This window comes from Ambystoma mexicanum, chromosome 9 (assembly GCF_040938575.1).
Source record: "Ambystoma mexicanum isolate Mex_15411 chromosome 9, UKY_AmexF1_1, whole genome shotgun sequence".
Classification (NCBI taxonomy): domain Eukaryota; kingdom Metazoa; phylum Chordata; class Amphibia; order Caudata; family Ambystomatidae; genus Ambystoma; species Ambystoma mexicanum.
In genome coordinates this window covers 1313479825-1313492092 of record NC_090931.1, presented here as the reverse complement: position 1 = coordinate 1313492092, position 12268 = coordinate 1313479825, and the positions used below count along the sequence as shown (strand labels likewise).

The 12268-nt window shown below is 46.9% G+C and overlaps 1 protein-coding gene across 2 annotated transcripts in view; it reads right to left on the bottom strand.

Annotated features, from left to right (window-relative positions):
- The window catches only part of SEMA5B (semaphorin 5B), a 1093184-nt gene that overhangs the window by 105053 nt on the left and 975863 nt on the right, over positions 1-12268 (bottom strand). For both annotated transcript variants that reach the window (XM_069616686.1, XM_069616687.1), the window contains one exon: positions 1726-1944. In XM_069616686.1, the coding sequence (XP_069472787.1) occupies positions 1726-1944 (219 nt within the window). The remainder of the gene's footprint in view (positions 1-1725; positions 1945-12268) is intronic.

Below are 12268 nucleotides of genomic sequence, written 5' to 3'. Positions count from 1 at the left end.
CATCCCATCTCTTGCGCTATTATCCGTGAAAGCTGGTCAGCTCATAGGTACAGGAGCACATGCAACTCCCACATCCCATCTCTTGCACTATTTCCCGGGAAAGCTGGTCAGCTCACAGGTACAGGAGCACATGCAATTTCCACATCCCATCTCTTGCACTATTATCCGTGAAAGCTGGTCAACTCACAGGTACAGGAGCACATGAAATTCCCACATCCCATCTCTTGCGCCATTATCCGTGAAAGCTGGTCAACTCACAGGTACAGGAGCACATGCAATTTCCACATCCCATCTCTTGCGCTATTATCCGTGAAAGCTGGTCAGCTCATAGGTACAGGAGCACATGCAACTCCCACATCCCATCTCTTGCACTATTTCCTGGGAAAGCTGGTCAGCTCACAGGTACAGGAGCACATGCAATTTCCACATCCCATCTCTTGCACTATTATCCGTGAAAGCTGGTCAACTCACAGGTACAGGAGCACATGAAATTCCCACATCCCATCTCTTGCGCTATTATCCGTGAAAGCTGGTCAACTCATAGGTACAGGAGCACATGCAATTCCCACATCCCATCTGTTGCACTATTATCCGTGAAAGCTGGTGAACTCACAGGTAAAGGAGCACATGCAATTCCCACATCCCATCTCTTGCACTATTTCCTGGGAAAGCTGGTCAGCTCACAGGTACAGGAGCACATGCAATTCCCACATACCATCTCTTGCACTATTATCCGTGAAAGCTGGTCAGCTCGCAGGTACAAGCGCACATGCAATTCCCACATCCCATCTCTTGCACTATTATCCGTGAAAGCTGGTCAGCTCGCAGGTACAGGCGCACATGCAATTTCCACATCCCATCTCTTGCGCTATTATCCGTGAAAGCTGGTCAGCTCATAGGTACAGGAGCACATGCAACTCCCACATCCCATCTCTTGCACTATTTCCCGGGAAAGCTGGTCAGCTCACAGGTACAGGAGCACATGCAATTTCCACATCCCATCTCTTGCACTATTATCCGTGAAAGCTGGTCAACTCACAGGTACAGGAGCACATGAAATTCCCACATCCCATCTCTTGCGCTATTATCCGTGAAAGCTGGTCAACTCATAGGTACAGGAGCACATGCAATTCCCACATCCCATCTCTTGCACTATTATCCGTGAAAGCTGGTGAACTCACAGGTAAAGGAGCACATGCAATTCCCACATCCCATCTCTTGCACTATTTCCTGGGAAAGCTGGTCAGCTCACAGGTACAGGAGCACATGCAATTCCCACATACCATCTCTTGCACTATTATCCGTGAAAGCTGGTCAGCTCGCAGGTACAAGCGCACATGCAATTTCCACATCCCATCTCTTGCACTATTTCCTGGGAAAGCTGGTCAGCTCGCAGGTATCGGGCAGCAGACATTCTGCACTGATGTGACTAAATAATGTGTGGTACAGTGACGTAATGTGCACTACTCCTGCCTTAGCAACCTTCTTTGCAGCAGTGGGCTCAGGTTTCAAATGTTTGACTGTGAAGCACTCGACCGACCCTGCAAAAGCCTTTGTCTTATGCCCCACCTCACAGTTTCCATTCCCCCGTTTGGATAGACTTGCAGTGGACAAAGCATTACATGGAGGCCTGTTCTGCATGAAGGAAGCAGAGTAGCAACAAGGGCAACATTGGCAGGCACGTCACCCTGAAGATCTACGACTGGAAGGGGAGAGTACGCTTACCAGGACAAGGCTGTGAGTTGCAATCCTGGTATTCCGCCGCAGAGCCTACACAGGGCAGGCCTCCATTTTTAGGTTCCGGATTCGTGCAGGTTCTCTTCCGGCTCTTGAAGCCCATCTCACAGTCTTTGGAGCATGACGACCAGGCCCCCCACGAAGACCAGCCACCGCTGACGACTCTGGTCGGGGACTTCCCGGATCTCAGAAGGTCTTCTACTAGAGCTAAAGACACAAGAGACATCATCTCAGTTCATCAATGAATCCCCACTCTATTGCACCAGAGCTGGTGTCTGACTGAGAGTTCAGGATATATTTATATTTATATTTTTATATTTATATTTTATTGAATTTATATAGCACTTTAATCCAAAGTGCTTTACATGAGAACAAGAAAAAATACAACAAGCATAAGATGGTAATTGAATCACAACTCGAAAACAGTATAAGGAACAATTTACATTATTGCTGAGGTGAGGGGGGAGTGGAGACATGGTATTAATGGCATCAGGGAAGGGCTGCACCGGGTGGTAAGCCCACCGCCCCCGGGTAATGGCCAGAGCAAAGTGGGGCCATTGCCTGGGTGGCAGGCAGTTATCAGACAGTACAGCCAACATTAGCACATACCCCATGGCCTCATTGAGAGTGGTTGCTAATATACTAGGCTACATTAGGACAAAAAAGGAAAGGAGTGAGAAGGTGGCAGCATGAGGCAGCATGTCTGAATAGAGGATAGAGAGATAGAAAGAACTTTGGGGGGCCGGTTCAGGGAATGGCAATGAGCAGGCGATGGCAGTGTGACGAATACATATTGGACAAGGGAGAGAGGTGGGAGGGGCAAGAGAGGTGGCGCCAGGGGCAAAAGAGGATCAGGAGTGGAAGGTGACTGAGGGGGGAGTTTAAAGTTTCAGAAATGAGGGGAGACGGGGATAAAAAAAAAAAAGATTGCGAAGGGGGTTGTTGCAACAAAGGAACGCAGGGGAAAGAGGCATGTCTCAACAGATAATGCCTGTGTTCTTTACATTCTGATTGGCTAGTCAAAAGATGATAAAGGGCTAAAAGGTAAAGTATGAAGACAGATGTATTCGCACATAGAAATGTTTCGTGGTCACGGAAGCATGATGTTTATTCTCAATAGGAACAACTTCCACAAGGCGAGCAGCTTCAGCAGAATGTACTCTAGACATTTCCTGAAATGAATGACTCTTGTCCAACAATAAACAACAACCCTATTAAAAGAAATACCAAGAAAACAACAACGAAATTCATATGCAACTGTTTTTGGGACCAATTGGAGCATCTTTCTTCTTTAAAAGTGCCCTAGGAAATTTAAAGTTGATGGATTGACCCGTTTTCCTCGTCCTGGTCCCACGGAAAAACACAAAGAATTTGCCCTCACCAAATAATTGGTTCTTTCACCCAAACTCATGTTCAAAACACACAGTGAGTCCGTCTCAGACATTCTGTTCTCTTGAACACTTGGACCGCTATTGATAGGAAACTTAGCAGGTGTTGTGAGAAACCAAAGGGTGTCTCACTGACCAGTCCCTTGGGATCTGTCATCCAGGTGGCTGGGGCACGGCCATCACTATTGGATCCAGACCCTGGGGTGGACCAGTGCAGGAGGATCACTTGGATGAGGGGGTCCCTGGGAGTAGCAGTGGAGCACCCGGAGGAGAGACGTGGTACCCCATTCCCATTTTCCTGTAGAACACCCTCATTCCATGTACTATCTAGGAACATTACCCCCGACTCCCCTCCCTCCCCCCACCTTCCTATACACATCCTGCTGCATGGACAAAGCACTTCAGGGAAAAACAGACTCACACACAGCCAGTCCGTTTCACATGTCCCAACATCAGGATCAGGCAGAGTCAGGCACTTAACCTTAATGACTCGCACCTGAATCCTGTTACCTTTCCCCACTGGGATAAAAGGCGGAGCATGAGAGGACCCAGAGAGCAAGGCAAGAAGGGCAACCGGAAGCGAGCAAGACCAGCAGAACGGAAGAGCAAGAAATCCCGGGAAGGCGACGCGACCATGGAAGCAGAGCAGACGGGACCAGGAGGCGAATGAAAGGCTGTGGGACTACCATCTGCGGGTGAAGGTCGCTGCAGAATCCTAAAGGTGCAACTCCCTGCAACTGCCTTGGATTGTACTCATCATATCTGTCATACTTCTGCTAACCATGTCTTGCTTACAATTTTTATGTTTTTGCCAAATCAGTGTATGTTGTTGCTTAGAAGAGTCATTGTGCCTCATATGACTCAACAGTGGGCGTTACTCTCCCATGGCTGATTCAAATTCCTAAAAATAAAGATGTAGTTGACTCATTGGTTTTCTGGACAGCACAGATTAAGAGTTGAGTCATCACCACTTCCCATACATTAACTTGTTAAGTTATGTTATTATGCTTTCATTCTGCTTCACATCACCACTGTAGTAGTCTCAGTGCACCTAGGCTTGTACGTGCAGTGGCGCACTGTGCCCCGCCACAGGTATCCAGACATTAGTCTGCTGGAAGAAAGAACACTAGACAGAGGAAGATAAGAGGATGGGGAAGCGGGAAATAGTGCTGCAAACAGTGGGAGGGAGGGATGCAGCGGGGGAAGAATGTTTTGTGATGGCATGGGTCAGTGTGTCAGTCCTGTTCGGTGAACCATAGTTTGGCAAAGAATGGGATATCTCATTTCGCGATTCGATAACTGGGTTGAGTTCACCAGGCATATTTGGAGAACTGTAAATGAGTTCACAATGTGATGATAGATATGTATGAGGGGCTCGATAGTGTGCCTGGGCAATCCTGGAAGCTTGACTTCTTTTTTTGCCCGGGCATCTGCACACGCTGTACCCCAGCTCAAACTCCAGAATGGCAATTCTGTGACTGCCACACCTAAGCCAAGCGTGCCACAGTCAGGAAAGCGCTGTGCATAAAGGTGAATGTTGTTGTTTACAGAAGGTACGAGAATACAGTGGTGAAACTATAATGCTAACATTTAAAAAGCCCAACACATTGATTTCAAAAAGGTTATTTTTAAGAGTTTGATGTTGGACTTCATTTTAGTTCATGGTGAGAGAGTGTGGCGCTTTACTTGGAATTAGGTTATCATGTTATATACCAATCATTATTAAGAAAATATACCCTGCGCTTCTTGTGTAGGTTGTGCTCATTCGACTGTGTGAAAGTCAGATGTGGATGTACAAGAGACAGTGTAGGCAGGGAGAGGGGGAACACATATGTGTCCGTCTGCGTGGAGTGACAATCTGGCCTCCTTTTGTGTAAAATTATGATGCATGTCTTTGTCAGGGGCGGTCAGGATACAAACCTTCCACAGTGTCATTATGAGCCTGGCTGTGAAATAACCATGCACATGGGAACGGGAGAGCACACATCCTTCGACTTGCTCAGTAGGACCCGAAGGGCCGTGAGTGTTCCGGTTATATAGACCGGAAAGCTGGGAGGGGCGACAGGCACTTTTAAATGAGGATGGGTTTTGAACTATGGCTCCTCTGGGAGAAAATTCCTGAGAGTTCTTGAGGCCCGAGGATGGTTGTAGTGGTGTGTGAGGAAGGATTCCTCTTGGGCTGAGGCTGGGGTCTTCAGGGAGTTAACCTGCCTAATCCAGCCTTGTCTATTCATCTCTACCTGTGCTGGGGTTACCTTGTCCAGTGAATAGATGGCAGCAATGCATTGTTGGGTCCTGCCAGGGTGTAGAGTGTGCTTATCAGCTTACATTTGCAGATCTGCTTGATGATATGATATGGCATTTATAACGTGCCTATACACAAGATGTTCAAGGCGCGACGAGACAGGGGCGGGGAACAGAGGAAAGACAGATAGAACGATCTTATTAGGCCTTGGTGACATTAGGTTTGCGCAAGTACAGGGGAGGGGGAAAGGGGAAAGGGGGAGGAGAAGTGCAGTCCATAGGATAAACAGTAAATAAATAAGGACAATAAAGAGAAATTAAGGCATTAAGACCCTTGCCTCAACTGAGTGACAGCCACATGCATTATTTATTTAAAACATCTATTTTGTGAAGTGCTACCTGACACTTTATGGCTGCTTGAAAATCTATGCTCTGAATTTGTTTGAAATTGGGCTCAGGATCAGTGTTGAATTGAGAGCTTTGGCAATGCAGCCTGGCAGTGCACACATGGGGAGGATTTCTGACTGACCCTATGCCCACTTAATTGCTGGTGGCGTGACAGAGATTATAATCATAGGTGCCAGCGGGCGATCATGCTTCTCACTAAATGCCAAGGATCACTTATATTATGCAGCAGTCAATGCAAAGGTTCTTAAGCGTCGTCCATCTTAGAATGTAAGGGAATTCGGCCACAGTCCCCTTCCATAACTGACACACAGTTTGCTCACATGAGGAATATGCTCACATGGGGAGTTCAGAGTATTCACCTCCTGCTTCCACAATCCATAACTAAGTCAAGTGACCCCAGCTTGACCCTGGGTAGTACACGCCTGCCCACTGGAAATGAAACCATGACCACCAACCTGCAGGACAACCATATGCTATTGAATTATTCATGCTGCATTCTATTCATAACATGTACTTCCAGGGGAAAACAAAATCTCTGTGACCATATTCCCAAAGTACAAAGCCCCACAGTTACATTAAAAATTAAATACTGTATTGCTCGACTTCTGCATTAAAATATATATATATTTAGCGAGAGCTTGTTTATTTTGATGGCATGTACTTTTGTTTTACAATATGTTGTTCTGCCAGCTTGCTTAATGTATATGTCATGGACAGCGATAATGCCCCAGACCGACATGTACAGCCAACAGAACCATAAGAGAAAGTAACCTGCTTCATAGCAGTGATATTTCAGCTCAGCAGAGGATGTTGTTTTTCCTGACAATGGGAGATGCAGAAACATTCGAGTTTTTTTACACTCTAATGCTAACATTTAAAAAGCCCAACACATTGATTTCAAAAAGGTTATTTTTAAGAGTTTGATGTTGAACTTCAATGTACTCCCCATTTTCAGGAAACCTTTTGTGTTGCCTTTTCTGGTTTCCGACAGGAAATGTTGTTGCCCTTAATCTTATTTCCAATTAGTTGCAATAGACCGATAAATCATTTCATTTCGAGTAAAACTGTCCATAAACCTTTGCATGGCATAATACAACATCCAAATACAAAGCAATAAATAAAAACATTGTTGCGTGTTATGCCGTGTTTTTGCCGCGTCCACCTTCCATGTTGGCAGTTTAAGTGTGCAGTTTTCACTGCAGTCATTTTTGCCAATTTAAAATATATATATATATATATATATGTGTGTGTGTTATGTGTTTGTGGTAGAGAATTGGGTGGTGGTAGGTGACAGGGTGAGGTACTGGGGGTGGTTTACATGAGGGTTGGGAGGGGAAACCCCCATTTAAAATAGGCAAATCGTGCACAGTCAAAGATCAAACTGGTAAAGTGGCGGCGGCGAAAACATGTGAAACCGTAGAAAAATTGGTAATAAGCAAATGCCCAAGAAAAATCAATTAAAAAAAGAGATTCGTTCCATCAAGTTAAATCACTCACACGCAATGGATAGAGTTTGAAAACTCCGAGCCTTGAGGTGGTGCGATCCGTCAGTTATGGTGAAACACCTCAGCTGCACACACATCACATCAATTATGCGAGGATTCACCATTGGATGGACAGCTCCGTACCACAATATCTACCTTAAGAATCCCAAACTAGACCATAGCTAAGCCCCATCAGCCAGAACTTAAAGACTGTCTACATTTGATTGCTCTTTAACTCTTAACCACAACAGTAGTTATAAAAGAGTCCACTCCAAATATCATATATCTGTGCCTGGTACATTAGCAGAGACACTTTGCATTTTCTAATGCCACTGTCCTTGAGCTAGTGGTGTTAGAAAAGGCAAACAAGTCACATTCTAGAACTGAATCCTCTAGTAGGGAGAACAGAGCTGCCTCCAGCTGCCCGCACATTGAACTCAATCCTCTAGTAGGGAGAACAGAGCTGCCTGCACATTGAACTCAATCCTCTAGTAGGGAGAACAGAGCTGCCTCCAGCTGCCCGCACATTGAACTCAATCCTCTAGTAGGGAGAACAGAGCTGCCTCCAGCTGCCCGCACATTGAACTCAATCCTCTAGTAGGGAGAACAGAGCTGCCTCCAGCTGCCCGCACATTGAACTCAATCCTCTAGTAGGGAGAACAGAGCTGCCTCCAGCTGCCCGCACATTGAACTCAATCCTCTAGTAGGGAGAACAGAGCTGCCTCCAGCTGCCCGCACATTGAACTCAATCCTCTAGTAGGGAGAACAGAGCTGCCTGCACATTGAACTCAATCCTCTAGTAGGGAGAACAGAGCTGCCTCCAGCTGCCCGCACATTGAACTCAATCCTCTAGTAGGGAGAACAGAGCTGCCTCCAGCTGCCCGCACATTGAACTCAATCCTCTAGTAGGGAGAACAGAGCTGCCTGCACATTGAACTCAATCCTCTAGTAGGGAGAACAGAGCTGCTTCCAGCTGCCCGCACATTGAACTCAATCCTCTAGTAGGGAGAACAGAGCTGCCTGCACATTGAACTCAATCCTCTAGTAGGGAGAACAGAGCTGCCTCCAGCTGCCCGCACATTGACCTCAATCCTCTAGTAGGGAGAACAGAGCTGCCTGCACATTGAACTCAATCCTCTAGTAGGGAGAACAGAGCTGCCTCCAGCTGCCCTCACATTGAACTCAATCCTCTAGTAGGGAGAACAGAGCTGCCTGCACATTGAACTCAATCCTCTAGTAGGGAGAACAGAGCTGCCTCCAGCTGCCCGCACATTGAACTCAATCCTCTAGTAGGGAGAACAGAGCTGCCTGCACATTGAACTCAATCCTCTAATAGGGAGAACAGAGCTGCCTGCACATTGAACTCAATCCTCTAGTAGGGAGAACAGAGCTGCCTCCAGCTGCCCGCACATTGAACTCAATCCTCTAGTAGGGAGAACAGAGCTGCCTGCACATTGAACTCAATCCTCTAGTAGGGAGAACAGAGCTGCCTCCAGCTGCCCGCACATTGAACTCAATCCTCTAGTAGGGAGAACAGAGCTGCCTGCACATTGAACTCAATCCTCTAGTAGGGAGAACAGAGCTGCCTCCAGCTGCCCGCACATTGAACTCAATCCTCTAGTAGGGAGAACAGAGCTGCCTGCACATTGAACTCAATCCTCTAGTAGGGAGAACAGAGCTGCCTCCAGCTGCCCGCACATTGAACTCAATCCTCTAGTAGGGAGAACAGAGCTGCCTGCACATTGAACTCAATCCTCTAGTAGGGAGAACAGAGCTGCCTCCAGCTGCCCGCACATTGAACTCAATCCTCTAGTAGGGAGAACAGAGCTGCCTGCACATTGAACTCAATCCTCTAGTAGGGAGAACAGAGCTGCCTCCAGCTGCCCGCACATTGAACTCAATCCTCTAGTAGGGAGAACAGAGCTGCCTGCACATTGAACTCAATCCTCTAGTAGGGAGAACAGAGCTGCCTCCAGCTGCCCGCACATTGAACTCAATCCTCTAGTAGGGAGAACAGAGCTGCCTGCACATTGAACTCAATCCTCTAGTAGGGAGAACAGAGCTGCCTGCACATTGAACTCAATCCTCTAGTAGGGAGAACAGAGCTGCCTCCAGCTGCCCGCAAATTGAACTCAATCCTCTAGTAGGGAGAACAGAGCTGCCTGCACATTGAACTCAATCCTCTAGTAGGGAGAACAGAGCTGCCTCCAGCTGCCCGCACATTGAACTTAATCCTCTAGTAGGGAGAACAGAGCTGCCTGCACATTGAACTCAATCCTCTAGTAGGGAGAACAGAGCTGCCTCCAGCTGCCCGCACATTGAACTCAATCCTCTAGTAGGGAGAACAGAGCTGCCTGCACATTGAACTCAATCCTCTAGTAGGGAGAACAGAGCTGCCTCCAGCTACCCGCACATTGAACTCAATCCTCTTGTAGGGAGGACAGAGCTGCCTGCAGCTGCCCGCACATTGAACTCAATCCTCTAGTATGGAGAACAGAGCTGCCTGCACATTAAACTCAATCCTCTAGTAGGGAGAAGAGAGCTGCCTGCACATTGAACTCCATCCTCTAGTAAGGAGAACAGAGCTCACGGAATGGAGCCTCCTGCTGTTCTTTAAACTGTGTTTAAGCGCTATGCCAGTCGTGATTCTTTAAAAGGCGCTAAGCCAGATTTTGCCCTCCAGCTCAGTGTTCTGAAATTAAGTTTACATGACAGTGAGCTGGAGGCAAGCCCCCAGCTGTTCTCAAGGTCCGACTGGGCCATACAATTGTCTCGGGCACCAATGAAAAAGTGTCCCACAGTTGCAAATGGCTATTCATTCCTTTAGTGACACTGTTTGAATAGTACCCAAGGGGGGAGTTTTTTGATAAAGTGTGATGCAAACAGTCCATTTTAACGAATATTTACTCTGCAACACTGGTCAAAACTACTAGCTGCATAGTCTTGTAACTCATCAAACTGGCCCCAATTGGTAAACAAAGTGGCCCTTTTTCACCCAGAAAACTGGCCCACGCCAGCATTTTGTGTTTTTGGTTCGCCCATGGGCCTATTGCCCCATAGGCCAGTCCGAGCCTGGCTGTTCTGCATTTGTGGTGGAGGAGCACAAATCTAATGCTGGCAGACCTGGGCCCGGCACTGGAGCAGAGTCACGGATTAGCTGAGAGGGGGTGCATAATGGAAAACCCTGTGTTAATTATATGTAAATCAAGATGTTTGTTTCACTGAGTGCCTAAAAAAATATTAAACCCGCCCATCACTGCAGCTAAAATAAATACAGTCAGGTTTTTAACACAAAGATAGTGCCTTGCAATTCTGTGGTTTAATAAAAACAACTATATATCGCGTTTGCTCTCAACCTAACATCTGTGAATTGGGCATACGGGAACCCATCTAATCTTTAAACGTAGGTTGGTGTTAAGTGATGCCCCCATAAAGTAGCTATTGGTAACCTCAACAAGCCAGGCAGCATCACCCACCAAACTGTCCTTAGACACCAATCTAGATTGTTGTGGGTCCTTAGACACCAATCTAGATTGTTGTGGCGTAGTTGTGTTCTGAAGGGTTCCGTTCCATGCGACAAAAAAAAAAAAACATTCTCAATTAATATTTAGTGGAACAGGGTCCATTTGGCTGACGTCCACCATTCATACATGCGCCTGACCTGGCACTAGCTAACATGGGTGCCTTTCCATATTGCAATGATAATCTGGCGAGCAAACACGCAGGAGCTGCTGCAAGATGACTTACAGCAGGAATGACTCAAGAAAGGAGCAGCTCAGTGTCCATTACTCTGGCATTCTGATCTGATGAACAGCCAGCCTGCAGCAGTTTCCTTCCAGTGTTCACGTGAACAAAGCAGTATGCGTTTCTCTCTCATCTGAAGGGAGATGGTTTGGAGAAAGCGCTTTGTGCAGCCATTTCTTGGCCTTGGCCTGTGGTGGGCTCCTAGAGCCAGGCCTGAACCGCAGGCTCGGCCCTGCCCATGAAATCTCTGGCTAGCCCACCTCTAGCCTCTTTCCTTTATAACTCCTCTTGATTCTTGCTGACCTTGTTGGGAGGCGTGCATGTGTCATGGCTGTTTTTAACACTTCAGAGGATCACAGCATTCCTTAGGCCCCTCCCATAGGGGCGATTGTAATTTGTTATTTATAACGCGCTTAAAATCCAGAGGTTTCTAAGCGTAGACCCGGGGATCGAACCTGTGGTGCTCCGTGTCGTCTTGCTTCTAAGGCAAGCGTGTTTCCCCTGAGCTATCCTCCCGAGACTGGGGTTTACTAGTTTCATCCTTCGCTCCCCTCCGCTCGGCATTGGCCCTTTCAGGCCCGTCTGGCTTTCCAGTGATGCGCTGCACTGCACATTCCCTTCTCTTAAAGTTTCCACGTATCCCACTACACACCAGAAAGTTACTATTTAGAGTCCCTGCAGTAAGGGCTGCCCTTAGGACCGCTGAGTTTCCTTTAAAGTGCAATTTCCCTCGGCTTATGGGATTTGCTTTCACTGTCCTCGCACATTATTAAACTCCCACCTGGTTGCTTACACGTGTGCGCACTGCTCATGCACACACATTCCTGCATTCTGAAACGTTTGTCATTATTCTAGCTCTATTGGTTTTTTTCATTCCTGCATCTTTATTTCTTAGTAATGCCGATTCACTTCTCACGTGTCTATTTACTGCCTTGGACATTTTAACATAAAATAAATAAATAAAAATTAATAAACATGTTAAACTGCCTTCTTCGCCTTCCCCTCTTTCAAAATGTTCCTTTGGACCAAGATCACTTGCCAAAAGTCTGTTCACCGTCTCACGTGCCATCTCTTTATAATCACTCTGAGTTGTTCCGCAAGTTGCTGCCTTGCCTTCCAGTACAGAAGGCCAACTCACTTTTGGGACTTTGACCACTATTCGGTTGGTCAGTAACACGTCTGGTTCCCCTTATATTTTCATGATTGCAGGATGTTTAGTACTACTCTGCTTGCTTAGCATGGCCCTGTGCATCTTTTGCTCCA